At 38.8% G+C, this 21,713-nt stretch overlaps 1 protein-coding gene across 2 annotated transcripts in view; it reads right to left on the reverse strand.

Annotated features, from left to right (window-relative positions):
* Positions 1–421: 421 nt before the first annotated feature.
* Positions 422–21,713, reverse strand: part of LOC107225996 (zinc finger protein 648-like) — a 35,073-nt gene continuing 13,781 nt past the window's right edge. For both annotated transcript variants that reach the window (XM_046740214.1, XM_046740215.1), the window contains exon 2: positions 422–8,488. In XM_046740214.1, coding sequence (XP_046596170.1) covers positions 6,261–8,276 — 2,016 coding nt within the window. In that variant the 5' untranslated portion in view covers positions 8,277–8,488 and the 3' untranslated portion in view covers positions 422–6,260. The remainder of the gene's footprint in view (positions 8,489–21,713) is intronic.

A 21,713-nucleotide genomic window follows, 5' to 3' on the forward strand; every position in this document is an offset into this window, starting at 1 on the left:
TTGGCTACCGCATTTTCGGTTCGAAACATAATCCGAGTTCGATTCTATATGGATTATGTGACAATCACTCGATCTCTCACGTTGACGTAAGATAATGAAGGTCAGTGTCACAAAATTGGTATAGAATCGAATTCGCATATTGTGCGTTTATAGGTACATACGTCAGAATTGAAAGATCTTTGAACAGATGATCATCGATACACGGATCAAACCATTATGTAACGAGTGTCGCAATCAATCGGTCAGTACCTATCTATTTCTGTATGATTCGAATAGATGGATAAAAAAGTAAAGTTGAACTGTATTATTTATTGCGCAAGGGAGGGGAAGGAATCAATTCATTTTTTTCTACTAAAATGATAAAAAAACGGTATTTTTCAGCTTCGATAATATATATATATTACATAAATATATTGTACATGTATAAATGTAGTTTTTCCATTTTTTTTTTTTTTTTTTTATATAAAAGCATACAAATCTGTTTTACATCGTTACTATTACTACTTCTATTACCGCTATTATTATTTATACCATGCAAGATTGTAACTGAAGTAAACACAAGTTACAAAAATTGTAGGTACATTTCTCTAATGCAGTACATATAAATTTATGCAAACATTATACGTTTATATCAATACGCGCTATAATCTGTTAGATCTAATATTTATAGGGTAAATTGTTATATATTATATATTTACTTATTCTATCGAGAACCTTTATACTTCGTGAAAATGTAAAAAAAAAAAAAAATTTTCTCGCTCGTTTCCTCCACTTCTTCTCACTTCTCAATATATATATATATAACATTAAATAGGATGGAAAAAAATACTCATTTGTCATACGTGCATTATATTCAAATTTTCTGATACTGATAGCTATAATTGCGGTGTTATTTTTCTATTATTCAAAACTACGTAGGTATTTGTCAATAGGTACCCAAACATATTTGTACCATAACTTCGATAAGAATGGCAGTAATTAGTAAGTATATGAGTAAAAAGAGTAGATAAATGTATTTTTATCGTATTCCGATGGATTTTGAGGTATAAAAATTTCTCGTGAACCGCGCGGAGTTGTAAACATACGGAGAGGGATACAAAAAAAAATCTCATTTTATTTTTCCAAATTGTATCTAAAAAAATCGCTTCCGCTCATAATTTATTATTATATACCTATACTCTTAACTTCACATTCGTTGTACAAATTCATGCTGATCTCCGACTGTTATTGGTCATTATTTCTATCATTGCCATAGTTATCATTGTAATACCATCATTACGAATTGATAGAAAAACACTGTGTATGTATGTATTATGCAAGGTATATGTTAGTAGGAGATTTTCAGGAAATAATAACTCTAAGCGTAATCTACAATCTATCATATTTTATGCTATACACGGCGATTTTCTTAAAAACGATGAATTATATTATGATATTCTTTCTTATTTCTTAAACTTTATTCAATTCTCTACAATCGTATCGTTATTATAATCACAAAAAGTATGCAACTACCTATAGTTATTTATATTTATTGGTTGATTCATTTACTCATTTATCTCTTTATGAAATTTTGTTTCTTTTTTTTTCTTCATATTTTGGAAATATCAAGTATGGTGACAAAAAAGACGGGGGTAAAAGGGGCAGATAATAATCGATCGCTTATTGTTTTTATTATAATCGGATTCAAAGTAAAAGAAGGAATACATTCAATAATAATAACAATACTAATAGTAATGATAATCACAAGGAGCGGTGTGAAAATATATAACGTGTGATGTATAATTACGTACATGTATATACATATTTTAGATACCCATTAATTTTGTTTTTCACACAATCTTTGTATAACATTGCATAATTATATATTATTTTACGACTTCGTCTCAAACATAACGTATGGAAGGAAATAATAATTAAAAGAAAAAACACGTCATATTTTATTATCTTATAATAAAATATGTAAAATATTATATTTTTTATGGTATATAGCATATATATTACTATATGTATATAAAACAATCATCTGTTTTGTACTGGTTAGGCCTTTGTATATACCATGCATTTATAATACATGTGCAGATTTAGATTGAAATTATAGACCGTTTTGTTACATTTATTCATTCGTTTATTTTATCATTTTCTTTTACTTCCTTACTTTCTGATCCATTTGAATGTACAAAATTATTGATCTCATCATTATTCGCTTCTGCTGTAAGCTGCGGTTCGAATACACTGTACGTATATCAGGCCACTGAGTATTATCGTTCAAGATATTTAATCATTTGTTTATTCAATTATTTATCACTATATATAAATATTTATCGTATCAAAAGTAATTAATCAATCAATTAATCTCTAGTTACCATGGTAACTTAAGGGATGGAAACTTTTCTTGAAATCTTATATTACATACATATACACGTCATGCGATTACTACTACTACTACTATTATTATTATTATTATTATTGTTGTTGTTGTTGTTGTTGTTTTCGTATGCGCATAATGCAATTGGATTGAACAAATAATATTTAATAATTTAGATTTTTCAGTTTTAAATGTTGTTTTTTTTTTTTCCTCAATAAAATAACTATAACATCATAGTTATCATATGATGTATACACGGTAAAAGTAAATAGTTGTCAATTACTAATTGTATTATACCTATATTCGCACTACGTTCAATAATACACTGAATATTATTTATCGTTATAAATATTACATTATTTTAATACATGATAATTATGTATTACACTTACGATTATTATAGTGTAATATAATCTACAATTGTATATGTACACAGAGCATAGCTTATTTATTTTTTTTCTATTCGTTAGAAAGTATAAAAGACAAGTAGAACGCGTACCAAAATATTATAAAAGTATTCAAAAAAAAAAAGACGTACAAAGTTAATCGAGTATCATATTGCATATTGTTTTATATCATATGTTACGCGATAGTTTCTTCTCGTATTCTGCCATTAATATTTTTAACATCTAAGAAAAGGAAGTTGCATATTTTATTTGCCATTTCCTCTTCTTACGATATTTTGTACAGCTGCGAATTCTTTTTATACAACGTATTGCCAATTTCACGAAATTTATACTTTTTCATTCACGTTATGTCTTCCAATTAAGTTGGAAACGGAAATCTTACAGTATCACTGCAAAATACTGCGGCAATTTTTTCTTTCACTCGTCTATTCATTATTGCGTGATGTATCCAAGTACGTATAATAATTGTGCGATAAAAGGGAAAACCTGAAAAAATTACTTACCGACAAGTTATAACAATAGTAATAGTAGTAATAATAATAACAATAACAATAATAATGATAATATTAATCATAATAATAATAATAATGATAATGATAATGTCGGTAAGTATGTATTACAGTACATGTTATATAAATAGTATGTACATTTGGACGTATTTATTGAATATTGGCAAGAGGGCTTATGTTAAAACTGATTGCGCGCAATCGGTGTGTTAAGGTTGTTATATCGAAAGCATAATTGTGTATTACAATGAATTATCTCCGTCCCGTTAAACTAATCGACGGTAATCGTCGTAAGCGGTTGTAAAAACAAAAGATAGAAGAGTTTTATAAGGAAAAAACGAAATTGTCATTCGGGTGCCGTAGGAGTATTTAATGATATTGAATGCGGTGTTAAAAAGTTCGGGTTCGGGACGGCTTTGTACAGGATCGGATTTTTTGGCGATCCCGGAATCTTCGGGAGACCAGAGATTTTTAAGAAACCCGAAACGCGGGTAACTTGACTCACGTATAATATTCATAATATTATTTAGTAAAGAGTATATATCGTCATTAAACGGGAGATCCGGAAATTCAGAAAACTTCGACAAAACTCATATTTACGAGAATCCCGACATTTTCATCAATCGACTCGAAACCAATAGATTTTTCCCGATTTTACCCGACCCGACTCGAAAAATTCTGGTTATAATGTATATTACATACTGGGTGTCTCATTTCAATCAATCCAGTCAAATATTTCGAAATTGACCTTGCAAATGCCGATGAGAAAAATATACTATTGTATTTTAAAACACCAAGTTGACCTTCATCTGATCTTGGTGGGTCTGCTTACAGAAAATCTGATACTTTCATCTTTTTTCCCCCTTCAAACCTTTCAACTTTTGTCTCAAACATTTATCACTCACACTTTTCGTTTTCGAGATATTTGACTGGATTGATTGAAATGAGGCACCCTGTATATAACGTTCAACAAAGTTTAAGCTGCATCACACCATCATTATTATTGGTATTATTATTATCATTGTTATTTGAGTTATTATTGTTGCTATCGTCGTTATCATTATTATTATCAACACTATAAATAATGTATAGTGGAAGGGACGGTCAAAAATTTCATATGAGTAGGTAGGTACGTATATAATATATATCTATGAATATACACGCACGCATGTATATTATTTATATATAATATAGTGTAAAAGTATAATTATTATTCGTTGAGTATGTATCTAAATCACAGCTCATGCTACTAATTATTTATTCATATTTATGCAGTTATATGCAGGGTATATAGTATTATATACACCATATATCGTAGTAAAAAAAAAAAAAATAGGTAAAAAGAGAGAGACGTACAAATTTATACATAATATGATAGGTATAAATCACTTTTACGCGATTTTATACTTTTTTTTCTATGTATATACGTATTTGCACACATCGTTCAGATACGTATATGGTTGCTAAACTTACATATAATATATTGTGGACGTTATTATTATATTACTATATATATTGTTACTATGGATTTATATTTTTTTTTATTTAATTTTCACTTTAAATTTTCTAGTCAATTCTTGTAAATTGTTTTGAGTCATTGTTATTTGTTCACGATTTCGTATCGTTGTTTTTGTTCTTTTTGTTATGCAGCGAAATTATGCTATCGTACATTATCACAACCGTACAGTATTAGTATAATACATTATTGCTACACGCGTCTATGTGTTCAAAATATTTCAATCAAAGTTCTATCATTATTTTGTAACAGATTAAAAATTATACAGTAGAGTCTCTTTGTCTTCATTTTGTGCGTTTTCTTGTACTTAGGAATAAAATTTCGAGAACCGAGAAAGAAGTCAACGTATTGTCATAATTTTTGCTCGTTATCTTGTTAGAATATTATTTCGTGTTTAGTACATGTACGGGATTATAGTTATTTTTGTAACTGGATTCAAACAAAGCAGTGTTCTTGATATGCCACATAGTACACACCTATGCACCACTATTTCACATAGTATATATAGAAAATTTATGATTCTACTTAAACCAAATTCGTGGAATAATTGAACACAATGGATAATTGAACGGGATTTCAATTAGTTTACATTAGAAAATAGTATGCTGGGTAACACCAATTCGGGACAATGCAGTTGAATAGTTGTTTGATATGACGAATAGTTATTAATTTAAGGAAACCCAAAAAGACCAGTTCGTTAATTGATTCGATGATTACTGACTGACAGAAATACAATTGCTGATTCGAAAAGTAATGTTTGATTCAGCGCACATTCAACTTTATAGTTCAATGGAAAAATAACAAGTAATCGATGTCGATGAAAATCTATTGTGTTCTATTAGTGTAGTGTTTTTGAGGTACATCTATTCATTTCCACTTATTGAGAAATAATTTTCGAAAAATGAAAAAATTAAACAATAAACCAGAAAGACTACAGGATCTGTTTAGTCGATTCAGGTAATCAATTCTTCCAATACTTGCGACCATATAAATATGATCTAACCAGCATACACTATACAAGCAACATGTGTTTTCTTTTCGTAATCGTTCCTCTATCCAAAATCGCCGGCTTTAAAAATGATCCGACCTCGAAATTCAATTGTTTCCCAGTAACTATGCAGAAATACACACAAAAAAAAAAGAAGAAAACCTCCGCTCTTCTTATCTTTATACCTACACGCTCGCTTTCGCCATAAGCGCGTCGCATATGTAGCGTATCTAATAGGATTTCGATAATAAAGACCTTGTCAATTTTCTGTATACGTATGTAATAGGTACTTTCGAGTCTGCGCTCGGCGCTCTGACTACCAGCGTAGCACCGCTGCCGCTGCAGGTGAATCGCATCCGCTCCTCGCCTCCATCGCAGGATGGAATTGATTCCCCAAAACCGATCAGAACCAAAACCACCCGCGCCTATTTCTGCCTCTCAGACTCTCTCCAGGACATCTAATCAGTCTAATCCCCGGTTAGCTGGTGCTGGAATTGCACGAATTGGGGTTCTGATCGTTACTGCTCTGGCTCCTGCTCGCGGAATTAGCGTCCGATACGGAGGCCGCGGGACTTCCGTTAGCCGGAGTGGACGCAGGCGTGTTTTGCACGCTCGCCGCGGTCGACGCTGGTGGTGTTGGCGCTGGCGTCGGTGGGGCCGCAACACCGGCCGGCTTTTGCGCGACGTGAGTCTGGTAGTGCTTAGCGAGGTGCGCTTTCTGCCTGAAGCTCTTACCGCAGAGCGAGCAAGCGAAGGGTTTTTCCCCGGTGTGCGTCCTGATGTGAACATTGACGCTATACTTGTCCTTAAAGCCCTTGCTGCATATGCTGCAGTAGTGGAGTGAACGTTCTTTGCGCTGAACGCTGCCCGGCGACCCGCCGCCCTGTTGCTGCGTGCCGTTCGCGCTCCCAGCTCCACCGGCCGCGGCGCCACCTCCGCTACCGTTCCTGTTCACCCGCCTCATGTACTTCTTGGTAGGCTTGGTCGTACCGGAAGTCGATGCCGGTGCCGCTCGCGTTGGGGAAATTTGAATCTGACTCGGGGCGGTTTCAGTTTCGGTCCTGACACCGGTTTGCGGTTGCCCTATGACGGTGTCCTGCTGCCCCCCAGCTGTGACCACGGTCACGGTTCCCATCTGGCTCAAATCAGCCGGAAGTGTAATCGTTCCAAGGCTCCCGCTGGCTGGGTCCAGGGTATACATGACCGTTGTTGTCGCGGAGACGTTGCAGACCGGCTCGATCCTGCAGTACTCAACGACCTCGTTCGCTATACTCTTCAGCTTCTCGTAGTCACCAGGTCGGTAGGTTGTCGCATCGAGCTGTGAGAGGAGGAGGTCTTCTTCGGTACAGGGGTGCATCGTCTCGTCGGCGGGCTGGTGGTCGGCGATGATCTGGACGTGAGGGGTGCCGGACGTCGTTCCCTGGAGCGCCAGACTCGGAGTCTGGGAGGTTGTCGATGAGGACGAAGACACGGCCTGGGAGGACGCGCCGGAGTAGAGTTTTCCCTGAAGCGCACTGCGCAGGAGGCTCTCGGCGGAGTCGCCGGTACTTCCGCCCTCCGGCAGGTGGTTCTGGTCCGAGAGCTTCCAGTCGTTGTTGTTGTCGCCGGTCTGGTGGGCCGGAGTCTGTCCACCCCTGACACAGAGCTCCTTGCTCTCGACGAAACCGCTGTCGTCGGTCGAGTACTGAGAGCCCATTCCGGCTACAGGAATGATGTGGAAACTCTCGCGTCGCGAGTTCTCCGTAACGGTTTCGTGTTCGTGATCGTTGGCAGGGTCGAGGTTCAGGATTGCGTCGAGGTCGAGGTTCGGCCGCAGTGGCCAAGAGTCCGTCGACGGCGGCGGCGGGCTCTTGCAGCAGTCGAGGGCGTCCATCGAGTTTGCGTCGTTGTTCAGTACCGTCAAGGTATAGATTGCACCATCGGTGTTCTGCCGATGGGACCCGGAGCAGCCACGCCCCGCGGCCTCACCCTGAACTATCGAGTCGTGGCTCTGGCCGTGGCCCGAGTTGCTGCCTGTCGACCAGCAGTTGTACTTGCTAAGGTCCTCCAGGAATATGCTACAGGTCTGCTCCTTGCCCTCGTCGCCCCAGTAATCGCAGTCTGTTGACGGCTGCTCCTGCATCGTGACGTCGACGCCTTGCTGCGTCGGGCAGCTGTGGCTTCTGTTGTTGTGGTGTTGGTGGTGGTGGTGCGTCAGCGAGCCGGTGATCGTAGAGACCGGTGGCAGCGCCGTCAGCGTGTTGTTGTTCGTCTCCTTGACGAACGGTGAGCCGTGGAGATCGTGTCGTAAATCGTGCGTGTCCTGGTGCCGTGGACCGTCTAGGAAACTCACGCCTATGCTGCGGCACGCGGAACGGTGCAGGAAGCCCTCCTCGTCCGAAACTCCGTCTCCCGACGGCCCGTGCGGAGCAGGCGACACGACAAAGTCGAAGAAATCCGTCTTGCCAAGGTCCTCGTTTCCTCCGCCCGGCGCGAACGTCTCCGTTATATCCATTGCGGGTGCGGTTGATGGGACTCGATTCTCGATTGATGGATCGACTCGTTATCCAGTTCTCCGGGACAAGAAATCGCTCTGTATACTTCCACCTCCACTTTCCAGAGGGTTCTTATCTGCCGTCGGATACCAGAATCTTCCGCGCGGTGATCCTGCTTCGCATCCTTCGCTTTTGCGGTGTTGTTTTTTGTTCGTTTTTTTTCTTCAAAACCCTATAGATCAGAAGAGAAAATTAAAATTACTAAGTGTAGACAAAATCGATGCATAGTTCAAAGCACACCTCAGAAAACTTCAAGCTTTCTTGATCGTATCCAATACTTATGACGACTTTGTCATTGAAGTAAAATCAGAAATTGGTCGACTTGAAAAAGCTTATGGGGTCAATATTTTTTTTCACCAATCCTGGTAACACCGAGTACAAAATTTAGTATCTAATCCACAATGTGATGATCATCACCCATTGCCAATAAATACGAAATATAAAAATTGCAAACGAGTGGCATAATACGGAAGTTGTTCATCAGATTGGAAATTGGATACTCGTTTTTGTTTCCTACGCTATCAAGTCCAGGTTTTTAAAGAGCCTTACATTTTTTGTGTGGTACTTTAAGAAAATTGTATTGAGGAACGGGATAAAATCCATCAAAACTGGCAAAACAATTTTAGTATACATGGGACATACGTGACCAAAAACCTGACCCTTTCAGAATTAGTTTAAGCTTCGTGAAAACTTTGTGTTAGTGGTCGAGAATAATTGTGATTTTTTAAACACTGTTATTCGACGACGTTTAGAGTTAGCGTTCGATATAATATATGCGGCATACGAGAATGTCGGAAGTTCACTTAAATTTAACTCGAAAACTATTGATTTTATAAAAAGTATCAGTTCTAAGTGAACTTTAACGCCAAAATAGGCAAAAATTTATCGAGGTCGCTGAAAAGTTTTAACAAATCAATAAAAATTAGTTTGTGATATGTTTCAAAAACTTGTGTAAATTTCATCATGGGCTGAGGTTTGGTTTCTACGATACGAGCTTTTTTCTTTCAGTTTTCGTAGAAACGGTTATGTCATGTCGTAATGTTCTCGACATCATATGAAATAATTCCAAAACGTTTTATTCGGCCATAAGGATATGAATACACAGAAGTTTTCTCGTCTAATCAAAATATTCCAAATTCATTTATCCGAGTATAGCTTGAATTACCCGCGCGAACTTCGACGTTTTCGCTCAACAGCGCCTCAGCACGGAGAGAACCCGAACAACGACCACCACAGTTCGTAATACATAACGCCCGGTGAATGGTAGAAGTCAATGCGCCGGATACTTACTGAAAAAGTTTTTTTTTTCTTTTTTTTTTTAGAAAACAATTCAGAAAAAAATGCGTAGCTTCGAAACTAAATGCCGGCCCATGATGAAATTTACACAAGTTTTGGAACATTAAGAGAAGAATATCCTCTGGACTTTTCAGCGACAAGACTTCAATCGTTTTTAAAAATTCTCAAAAAGTAACATTTATTGAGTTTTAAAGACCTTCAGCGACCTCTATAAATTTTTGCATATTTTGGTGTTAAAGTTCAGTCAAAACTGAAACTTTTTTGTATGTAGCTTTTCTTTTATCTTAGCAGTAGTTTTAGAGTTATACTTCATTACACTTCAGACATTCTCGATTTCCACATATATTATATCGAATGTTAATTCTGAACGTCGTCGAATAAGACTCTACAAAAAAATCACAATTATTCTTGATAAGTAATGGAACGTATCCACAAAGCTTAAACTAATTCTGAGAGGGTGAGGCTTTTGGTCAGGTCGATCTGACGTGGAATGCCCCATATATTGATTATGGAACTTTATTGATACTTGTAAAATTTCGAGTACATTGAAAAAAGTTTAGAGTTTTACTGAAGTGAAGTATTATAAACATCGAAGTGGAATGCAAGAGTTGATCAACTATACGAGACTATCAACGAATGTCAAGCATTGCATGGGAATTGCGACATGGTCTCCGAACTCGGTGAAGCTCGATTCGTCGACATTGTTTAATGACCGCGTGCTGTGCATGGATGCCCTATATTTTATGCACATTGTATAAGTTGTTGCGCACATAGAACAGCGGCAGTGTGGAGGAGGCGGAGGTGGTGGTGGAATCGGAGGCTTGTGCAGGATAGTTATGCTGGATCTGCACGTGGTCGTTCTCCACAAGGATGCTGGATAGGCAAGAGCACTGGTTGCAGGTATAGTCACTAGGTCGAAGACCAGGCTCACATACTCAAGGCGTGGGAACGCGATATGCCCGGGTATAAATTCAGCATATATATATTTAAATGTATATACGATACGTATATACATAATATACAGGTAAGTCGGTAACTCTGGCGAACACCGAGTCGAGGAGACACACCGAGCCTAAGTGCAAGTTGCGCAACTCAATCTTGGCAATCCAGTATTATACATTGTATATCTATACATATACATGTGTACACACACAAGTAGATCATACCGTCGGCTGAGAGTAACAACAACCTATCTCAGAACTTGGTTCAACAAATCCTCATCTCAGATTTTGGTCCAACAAAACCTCATCTCAGAATTTCGTCTTTGTATTTCGTTTTTGTATCTCCGAGGACATACGACATTTTTGAACGAAATTCTGAGATGAGGTTTTGTTGGACCAAAATCTGAGATAGGATTTTGTTGCTCTCAACCGATGATATTTAAACTTAGATATTCGGAATCAGTAGGCTGGTCTTATCAACTGTCGAATTAATCAAGCAATTTTGTTTATCTGGTTACATTTGATCACGGGAATACGTGTAAGTGGTATTCTAATTTACATGGTTCCATCGTTATTACTACAAATGATCGGCTGGATTTGTCTGCGCAAGAAAAGGTTTGTGGTGTAACCGTTAGATGGCGGTGCAGATTCGTTTCACTAAATGGTAAGACCTGCTGCGTATACGATTCATATAAGTGTCGAGTGATGTTCCTTATGTGTATATTATACATACGTATACCTATATCTGTAAGAGTGCACTTTTTAATTGAGAATCAGGCACGTTTTACGGCCAGTTTTACAAGCTGTAATGATACGCCGGTACCTGAAGCTTTATCGGTTAATTAGCCGGAACGATTTCACGATGAGACTCTTTCCCCCGTAACCGTTGTTTTTCCAACACATCCGTGATGCCCTCGGGCCACTTCGTGGCCTTGTCAAAGTTTCTTGTACTGCGATTTCAACTCGCAAAATATCATGAATCAGTTCGAAAAACAAGAAGAAAAATAAAAAAAGAATAATAATGCAGGGAGCAAAGAAAATATGACCCGGTAGTTGAGAACAAGATCTGGTGTATGAACAAAAAGTTCCGTATCGTTCAAAGTAATGTACAAAGCGCGAGAAATAATAATAATAAGCAAACGATTGACGGCAGGAATGAATGATATTGAAATAACCGTGACATTATGAAAAAGGACGGATACACAAGAAACAAGTAAAAGTACAGGGACAATAATACGAAAAAATCGAGGATCAGGAAATGATCGGTACCTACTTGACCTGCACAGAAAAAAAATCGTTCATGCCTGACAATGAGTAGATATAGAAATCGGTAATAAAAATAAATAATCTATTGATATTATCAAATTTATTTCTCAACACGTTGAGGCACGTTTTTCGTAATCAATCTACAATTCGGATCAAGAAATAAGGTACGTACCTATAGTATCGAATAAGTCGCCAAAGAAGCAACAGATTGCTCATTGATAAAAACGACGTTATTTCGTTGAAACATGGAATCATTTTTTTTTTAGAAACAGTCGAAAACTTGAATCAGGAAATCGGTACCTAGTAATAAATGAAGAACGACAAGATCGGTAAGCTTGAAAACATTGTAAGACGAATTGACTGAATCGACATCGTGAAAACAGGAGCGTATGATTGTCAGAAACAATCAACAACATGTATCAAGAAATTACTATACCTAATATCAAGTGAACAATGTAAAGATCGGTAAGCTGAGAAATATTAGACGACAACTTGTTTCAATTTATTTCACAATAAAAAAATATAAACGTACAGTTTTCAGGAACAACACAAACCAGGAAATCGGTATACCGAATATCAAATGAGGAATTAAAGTATCGATAAGATTGGAAACATTGGAACACGAAGTGTTTAAGTTTCGACGATACCTCTGGAAGAGGTGTGATATTGCAGTTGAGGGCTTTGGCTTTTGGTCCAGATCGGCTACAGACTTCGACGGTACGAGGAAAGAAAAACGATAGAGATCAAGCCGCCGCCGCCAGAGCAGGGGCAACAGCGGCCGTGCCGCACTTTCTCTATCTACGACGTCGACGACGTGCGAGAGCGAGGAACATATAATGAGCACAGTGCGGGTTGGGGCTAAGCGGGGGACCCGCTGAAGAGGTGACCTGTTCATTTATCGATCAGCGATAACTAAATTAAATTTCCTGCTTCTGTATTTATGATTTCGCTGGGGCTCGTCCTCGTCTTATGTGTTTCCTGTAGTCGACGGTCAAATACAAGCCCCAATACCGCTGGAGGATATGGGGACAAAGAAAATCCGTAACGAAAAGTAGGTGGAACAAAAAGGAGAGAAAGAAAAAATCTTTCAACGAAAGAAGCTCATTCGTTGATCGCATTACACGTGTAACCATGCAGCGTGTAATTTATAAGGAATGTGAATTTCACCGCGTGGTTTTTAAGACCATGTATCATATTTTTTTCTCTCCCATTTTTTCCGTTCCATGCGAAATCATCAGATGCAGGCTTTTACTTGTTGGGTTGAACTGGAATCGGTCTTCCGATTTCCATAAAAGACGGTGAATCTCGGCTGAGTAGTGAATTATAGTAAAAAAAATATTCAACTCAGAGTTCGAGCCGTCGCCGGAATTTGGTGCTTTAATTTCCGACCGATCAGCGGCAATTTGTGTGCGCCATTTATGTTTTCAGGTTATTACGAACACACTATGTAAGTACGTATAATGTGATTTGCTGAATGAGTCAGAGGCTTGAGGATCGACAGACAATCGTAAATAAAACGTATCGCAGTATAATACATGCGGATAACAACGTTTGCCTGTAGGGGGGAGGAAAGACGGACGTAGTTCCTTGTTGATGGCTGTTGGTTGGTCTGAGGTTAGATACGCCTGGATTATACAAGGCTGTTCCGAAGGTCTAGGATAGATCTAGCATCTCGCTCGGTCTTGAATTTAGACCAGGATGTTGCACGGGCTTTATTTAGTCAAGCATCAGTACTCACTGTCAAGTGTCAAGGAAAGAAAAGGAAAAAGAAGCGGAACGTAGGTAAAAATAAAACAAAAATAACGCATCGTTCTCCGCAAGCTTTTATTGTGTGTGTGTCACACATATTTACATTGCGCGCACACAGGCTTCGATATACCTCTAACAATGTTTTCTTTTTCTTTCCGCAGGGTAGCGGTCCGTCTAGCTATGTACATTATAGATAGATACATAGATGATAAATCCACCGTTATAAACTTCTTAAGGACCATCATCATCATCACCGTCGTCATCATCGCAGTGCGAAGTGAAGTGAAGTGAGTTCTAAACACCTAGAAGCTCGCACTCTCGATGGCTGCAAGGAGAACACGTCACTTCGTCTCTCCTAAGACGCGGTTGTTGCTTTTCCCAACTAATGTTTTTTTCGTCGTCGTTACCTCTTACGGAGTAGGTACAGACACGTGTATTCTACTTGTATCATTAATTGTCCGTGTACGTAAGTACAGATGCTCGAGTCAATGGACCAGGACACTCGCGCACAATGGGCTCGATATCGTCATCCGGAATTTCCGTGCGAGACACTCGAGAGGAGTATAAGTGGTGAGCAAAATTCGAACACTTCGATCAAATTTCTCCATACGTAGCCACCGATGCACGGAACCTTTGCTCCTACCTTATGGTCGATGAATTAGCGTCAAGTATCTAAAAGCCTACAGGCACTGACATTGCTCGTGACACAGTTCAACGGACACGATCCATGAAATACCCGTTCGATCGCAGAAGTTAGGGAGTTGGAACATCGCGACGATGACCACGAGGTAAATATAGATGAATTCAAATTGCCGGTAAAGATTTGGGAAAAAAGTATCGACCTATCACAAATAGGTACCGTTTTCTGGTGGCGGTGGCGGCTCAGGTGAGTTTCACAACTAGAACTAGCTCTACTTGGATGTATACATATAACTATGTGCATGTGCGTGATATACATACTCGAGTTATTTCTTGATCGCGTTGTAGGCTTGAGCAGGTCGCTCGTTGCCGCGTGTAGTTGAACGAGGCATAATATTATGGCAGCTACCTTGTCTAGTCTGGTCTAGTCCGAGCGATTCCACTTCTCTCTGATTGCAGTATGGCACTAAGAGCGTCCGATATACGGTGCAAAAAGACAATATTTATGCGGGTGCTTGTTGGTGTGTTAACCATTTTTCCAGCACGTGTTTTATAGCCTGGATACAGTCTAACGGTCGTTAATCATTGTCGGTTGTTTCCAACGCGAATCCATAACTCTGGAGCTGGATAAAACGGATTTCGAGACCATTCGGTCCTTGGTATTCCCCCATTAGCCGATATGTAGTTCCGTTTCAAATCAAAGTTTGGAGGTCTGTTACCGTCATCTAGAATTTATTGAAGACGAAAATAATACCGTTTCTTTAATTTCTCAAGTTTTTTGAATCCTCTGATCATCCGGTCATAGAGTTTTACACGCAATCGTCGCAATTCTTTTTTTCTCAGATAAATCTGATAAATCAAGCTGCACTGATGAATCGTAGATCAGACGGTGCGCCGAGAACCCAAAAGAACGAAGGATCGAAACGTAACGAAACGAAACGTGGCGTTGTGCAATTATATCGGCGAGAATCTAGTCCACGAGCATAGCGAGTCGCTCGGTAGCGGCAAGTGTATATAATCTATCTACTTGTACAATACACAGACAGTCGCAGGTGGATATAGGTATATAAAGTCTAATAGTACCAGTACTTGCACCTCGGTGCAGCACAACTCTGAGGCTAGTGTATCCGATAAACTTCGTGCTTCACAAGCAGCACTGGCTGCATACCGAACGCCAGGGTTTAATAGTGATGCAAGTCTCTTGTTAGGGTCCATCGATGCCGGTAAATTACCTCCCTGTCTTTAGTAGTCCTCTCAGTGCCTAGTTGCGCTTATTTGTGCCTATTTGTTCGGAGGAGTTTGCGTTGACGTGCTTAAAAAATATCTCGCTTCGAATTCTGAGTAGATTTCCTCCTATATCTTTTTTCTTGGAATCCGGGTATTTCTGGCCTTGCCGATTCCAATTGCGACATCAAGGCTGCGGTTTTAGTTGCTTATATTCCTGCACTGTGTCAAAATTCACTAACTCGGATTGGATTATCGACGATATTATCGCATCCCGTTTTATTATGCATCGTTGATTCTTACAAGAGTCTGGAGAAAAATGCCGGTAGGCATATTAATTTGCGCGTAATGTTTGAGGAGAAAAGAAGTGCGGCAAGAACTAGCTGCCCACATCCGGTTAGGAATAAATCGGTTGCGGTTGAAGCTTGGGCGTGTTGTCTTGTATAATACAATAGAGACTAGCGGAGAAAAGAACCGCGGAAAGGTGAAGCGACCTGCAACAGTGGAGACTCGAGTTTGTCTAATCTTTGTTGTGCAGCAGTAGATGCTGTGGCGGCTGTTTAGGTATAATATAATACCTCAAGTGTGTTATGATAAAAAAAGCATATAACGAGCAAAAAAACGGAAGAGAGAGAAAGGGAGGAAAAAAGAATGAAGAGAAAAAGAGACAGAGAGAGAAAGAGAGACACTCAGTTTCCTGCATCTCAAATCGGCGCGTAATTAATTAGCAATATTTATTCATTTATTTGTAATTTTTTTTTTCTTTCCCTTTCTTTGCAATAATATCATACCGAGAAGAGACAGAGAGAGAGAGAGAGAGAAAGGAAAAAATGTGTATCGAGATCCTGTCGACGACGTAGAGGCCGATACGCCCGACGGATATCCGGAACGGTCGATAATTAACATCGTTGGCGAACACACGTATGCACATATCTAGACTTATGAACACAGCATAGTTCACGGCAAAAAATTGCAAGCAGTAACATATACCTATTTTTATATACACGCGCTGGTTATTTATGCAGCAGCGGGCGCGCATAATTTTATATCCACCTAACCTTATGTACTATATTGATTATAGAATTTATTCCGCGGTTTATTATGTACCCACAGCTATTGACATTTTATACATTTACATTCCGTATACCGATATAGTTCACATATACGTACAATAATGTGGGCATGTATAAATATCACCCTACCCACCAGAAATGACGTGGCAATAATACGTTGCGTACGTATAACACAGCAGGCATGCTGTATATATATCTACGTTTCGATATCCTAGATGGAATCTGGCAAGCCTAACCTAACCTTATCTTAACCGAACAAAAAATGGCGGCAAAATACGATGGCATAATTTATAGGCACGTTGCACGCAAATTGCACGTCGATAATTACGCAAGTGGATTTTGTCCCATGTCTTTCATTTTGCGTGAACAATATTGAGAAGAGCTTCTTTCTCGTACGTAATTGTGCTTCAACCTCTGAACGGCAAAGACGAGTTGAGAATAATATAGATGACTGTTTTTCTCTCCCTTTCTGTTTGTAATGGAATATTTGTCTTTGTACCTGCACAATGGACAATTCTTTAACAAAAAATATCAATCGTGTGCTTCTTCAATGTTTGCTTTATACTGACGTTTATTCGGAAAAAATTCTCATTCAAAGTAAATTGTCGAGTATTTTTTTCATTCGGTGTATCACAATAATATTCTTCAGGTTAAAAGGAACGATCGTTCGAAATCCATTAAACTGTGAAAAACGAAGAAAAATAAAAAAAGAACGAATAAATAAAAATAATAATAAAATCAACAGTTTTGAATAAATACGCGTAAAATTTTTGGGCATTCTCACATTAAACGCTACATAATAGTTGTATACCGTTACTTCTTTTAATTTAGTTTTCGTGTTTCTTCCCGTTCTCGATATTAAAAATGAATTATTACTCTCATTCTTCAATTCTTTCTTTTCGTATCAAGCCACCTACCTTCTTTTCATTTTGATCTCACATGTACGTTATACACGCGTCCTCTGTGCAATACATACGGTTTCACCTGTAACTTTTTTTTTATATTACATATGCGTACGGTGTATACTTGTGTATACCCACGATAATTATTTATCTCACAGGTATGATCATTATTATACCTGCAACTTTTCATACTAAACGTTGTCACTCGTTTCTCTCTCTTTTCATCTTACGCATACGCCTCGGCACATACGAAATATAAACAGTAAAAAAGTAACTCTTAATCCCAAGAGACATTAAGCTAGCTCGGTTTCTTTTTCAGTGCAGTACAAGTTGAGGTGAAAAGGGGGAGCTCAGATCGCGGACTAAATTAACGTCCAGCGACCGTTAAACTTTATCATTAATTAACCAACCAATGACTCGTAGCTATACGTACAAATGTATATGTACGTAATATATATTCACCTGGATCGAGTGGTTATTTTACTTCCAGAGACGGAGCACCGTGCGTAGAGATGAATAGAGAGAGAAAGAGTGAGAGAGAGAGAGGTGGGGGGGAGAGAAAAGTGAGGTTAAGGTGGATGGCATGTCAGCAACGTCCAGTGCAGCGCTAACTCCATAGCCACAAGATGAGCAGTCGGCTCGACTTGGCCTAGAAAACCGAAGCAAATATCCTGAACAAGTCGCGGTCTGCGCATACCAGGAGTAGACCTAATTACCAATTAGTGGCGGAGTTAAGATTTGTAATACCAGCGTTGCGAATGGCTTATTTAATATCGCTTGACAATAATTGATGCGCGTTATTTTGCCCTGAAAGAATGGATCGGCAACCCGATCGATCGATCGATCGTTTGACCCACATGAATATAATAGGCAAGCCTTGGACCTGTAACCGATTCCCTGCGGAGCGACGATAAATCCCGCTTCTCTTTTCAAGAAAGAATAAGAGAAAGACTTGCAGGTCTTTCGCCCAACGAATGTTAATTCCGATTTTCTTCATAAGATGTGATCGGTTGGTGCGAACAAAGAGAGAAAGAATGTGTCTAGATTTTTTACTCTTATTCCTTTATTCCTTGCCATTTACTTTGTCATTAAGTACGTTCTTGGTATCATAGAAACTCGGTTGTGCACTGCTCAGTCTTTCAGTATAATACGATATCCTGCACCATTCGATCCGTAATAACTGGACTGGTGATTGCTTTATGGTCTTTTACAAGAACAAGAAAAACAAAAGAAAGAACAAAAAGCTTGTTACAGGTTATTACAGCTGTCTCTAGTTTTTTGCCTTGTACATTTTAATATACGTGCCACCTTGTTCCGAGCTTTTACTTCTATTTCTTAACCTTATTTTTACCCTAGGTTAAAGAGTACCTGCCAAATTTTTCTAACGTGATTACGTCCGATTTATTTCGTATGCGAAAGAATAAAACAAGGATAAGAAAGAAGGACGGATAATAATAAATAAAAAAAAAAAAACGTCAAAGAAATGGAGGGAACTGATGGTGGCACTGCTAGTGAGCATGTGAATAAGAAGTACAAAATAAAATGAATTAAACCGAATATACGTGAATTGTGTATAGAAACGTTGGGTGCATCTAAATTCGTGGTAGCATCCGTTTATCCCGATTGTTATACTACACCGCGTGATTTAACATGGAAAAAATGAGTGAAGAAGAGGAAATATGAAGAAAACAAACACGCGGGCGAGGACACACACATACACACACACACACACACGCACACAAGTGCGCGCTCGCAAGCAGTGGTTGAAAGGAACACTAAAAAAAGAATAAATAAATGAAACGAAAAAAATATTCAAGTCTTGTACATCGCATACGAAATGACGCGTGTGGTTCCCGGTGCAGTATAAACTCAAACCACCCGTCGCCGTCCATCTTACTTCTGGGGTACGTGCAAGAACGCGGGGTCTCTGTCTCTGCCGCATCGCGGAGTATGCAACATGTGTATACCCAGAATTGAAACAAGGGAGTTTTTTTCATTCTTTTATGAAAATGGGGTTTTACCTTCCGTGTATCTGATTCTCGTCATCGCCATAGATCGAATGTTTGGAATCGATCGACAAAATAGGAGAAACGAAAGATCGTTAACAAAAAGCTCGAGTTCCAAAATCGTTGAATCGAATTCTCCGTTATAATAAAAGTGAAAAAAAAAAAAAAAAATTTGGAGGGAAAGAGGTTGATTTGTGAAATCGTTTAGAAAATCATTTTGAAAGTTCTGAGAGAAATCGATATCAATTATCCGTCTGAAATCGATCCACGAGAAAGAACATGCAATCGTTACGGAATTTTTTCAAGAAACGTACAAGAAAATCGGCAACGAAATCGGAACGAAGATTTGGAAGGAAAAATCGGTAAGAAAATTATGAGCATTGTTTGAAGAAAAGTAGAAACGCAGGCCATAAGATCGGTGAATAAATGTTTACGAGAAAGTTGCTGAATAAATTTGTGAATATTGGAGCAATGAAAAAAGCAAATTTATTAATAAAATTAGTGAGAAAATCGGCAGGAGGAGTCAAACAAATCTGAAATGACCGATGAAATTAATTGCAATGAAGACCGTCGGATAAATCGTGGAAAAGAAACGAAAGCCGTGCGAAAAAAATTATGTTGAAAATAAATTTGATCAAGAATCGTTAAGTCGTCGCCCATTATTACAGCGAGGAAAAACAAGTCCGGGTAAGTACCTCTCATGCATATAAATACACCGCATGTGTAATAAATCCTAGTACATATCTCGATCAGAAATCGGTTCCTAGAAAATACAGGGGTACCTGTTACAACCGATATAACAAATACAGGAGACGACGACATATCGGTTTATCTCGTTTAATATACCTGCGCATGAGCGCATGATACAGACTGATTGTAGATTGTGGGATAGATCGGTACGCGACCGGTAGGAAAATATGCATATAAGTAGCCTGTGGCTGAGAGTAGCCCGTCTTAAGTAACAACAGCTGGAGAACAGAGCCAGAGGTATTAAAGGCAGGCTAAACTCTTAATTGTGCACAGGCGGCTGTGTGTGGTAGAATTCTTGGCAATCGGTACATTGGTTACCACTAATCACCGTCGCTTGGGCAACTGTCCACGACAAGCGAATAGTGCACTAGACCTTATTCCATTTGAGAGTATGAGTTACGAGCTGCTACCGACACGGGACGATCGGTAACCCGGCCTCTCAGCCGTTAGACAATTGTGACGTCAGGTAAGGGCCCAGAATTTGAAATTGGACTTCCCGGTAAACTGCAGGAAGGCCGATTTTCAGTCTTTGCACGCAGTTTCTAGGTTGAAATCGCGTTCAAATCGTTCACGGCAATTAGTGCGGGAACAATGAATCTAGTATAATATCAATTATGCATACCACTACACGCAACGCATGTATTTATCGGTGTATAACCGACCGATCGGCGCATTAGAGCTACGTCTAATAGGCATAGGCAGACCTCCTTTCAACGGGGCTTACCTCTACCTATTGTCAGTGAGCTATTATGCCGGCTTGGCATTATCTACCTGAGGTGAGCCGTAATTCGCCTCTGCCTGTGCGCACTCTTTTCTTCCGACTCACTCGCCTGTTTTTCTTCCCATTTATTCTATCAGTTTCAGGGTCACTGCAGAGCAATTTTTTCACAATTACTCTTGCGCTGTGGGTCTCCGATACAGTTGCGAAATTATTTTTGATTTAAAATTGCGAAATTCAAAGTGACAAATATAATATCGTGGACGAAATTTTGCAATGTCCGTTAATTATTAAGAAAGCTTGAATTTTTTTAATCTTCATTAGGCCAGTTGACTTAATGAACCTGTGATACGAGTGTCGCGTTTCTGAGACTGCATTCCAGAACTAATCGTTTTTCTATATTTCAGTTAGCTTTTTTTTTGATTTTTATAATTATCTGACAGCTGAATCATATTTTTATGAATGTGCGATTTCGATTCTCAATTTATAGAAGAATTCAAATAGAAATCGGTTGAAAGTTTCCAAAGCAAAGAAACGAGATAACGGAAAATGGAAACCAGAACAAATTGAAGACCTGATTATTTCGGGTGTAGTCCTAAAAAATTCGGATCTGTTGCAAAAAACCGAAAGAAGCTTACCTACATGCATACAAATTTGAATGTGAAGCGATCAGGTTATCGCCGAGCGGTTTCTTTTTCTGTTTCTTTCCTCCGCCGATTACGGTCTCGATGAACATATGGACAGCGATTTAAATCGCAACACCATCAAGACACGAAGTTAAAAACCGAGAAATCCAAATGCATGCGAAGCCTGATATATACATATACACATGC

Source organism: Neodiprion lecontei, chromosome 5 (assembly GCF_021901455.1).
Source record: "Neodiprion lecontei isolate iyNeoLeco1 chromosome 5, iyNeoLeco1.1, whole genome shotgun sequence".
Classification (NCBI taxonomy): Eukaryota; Metazoa; Arthropoda; class Insecta; order Hymenoptera; family Diprionidae; genus Neodiprion; species Neodiprion lecontei.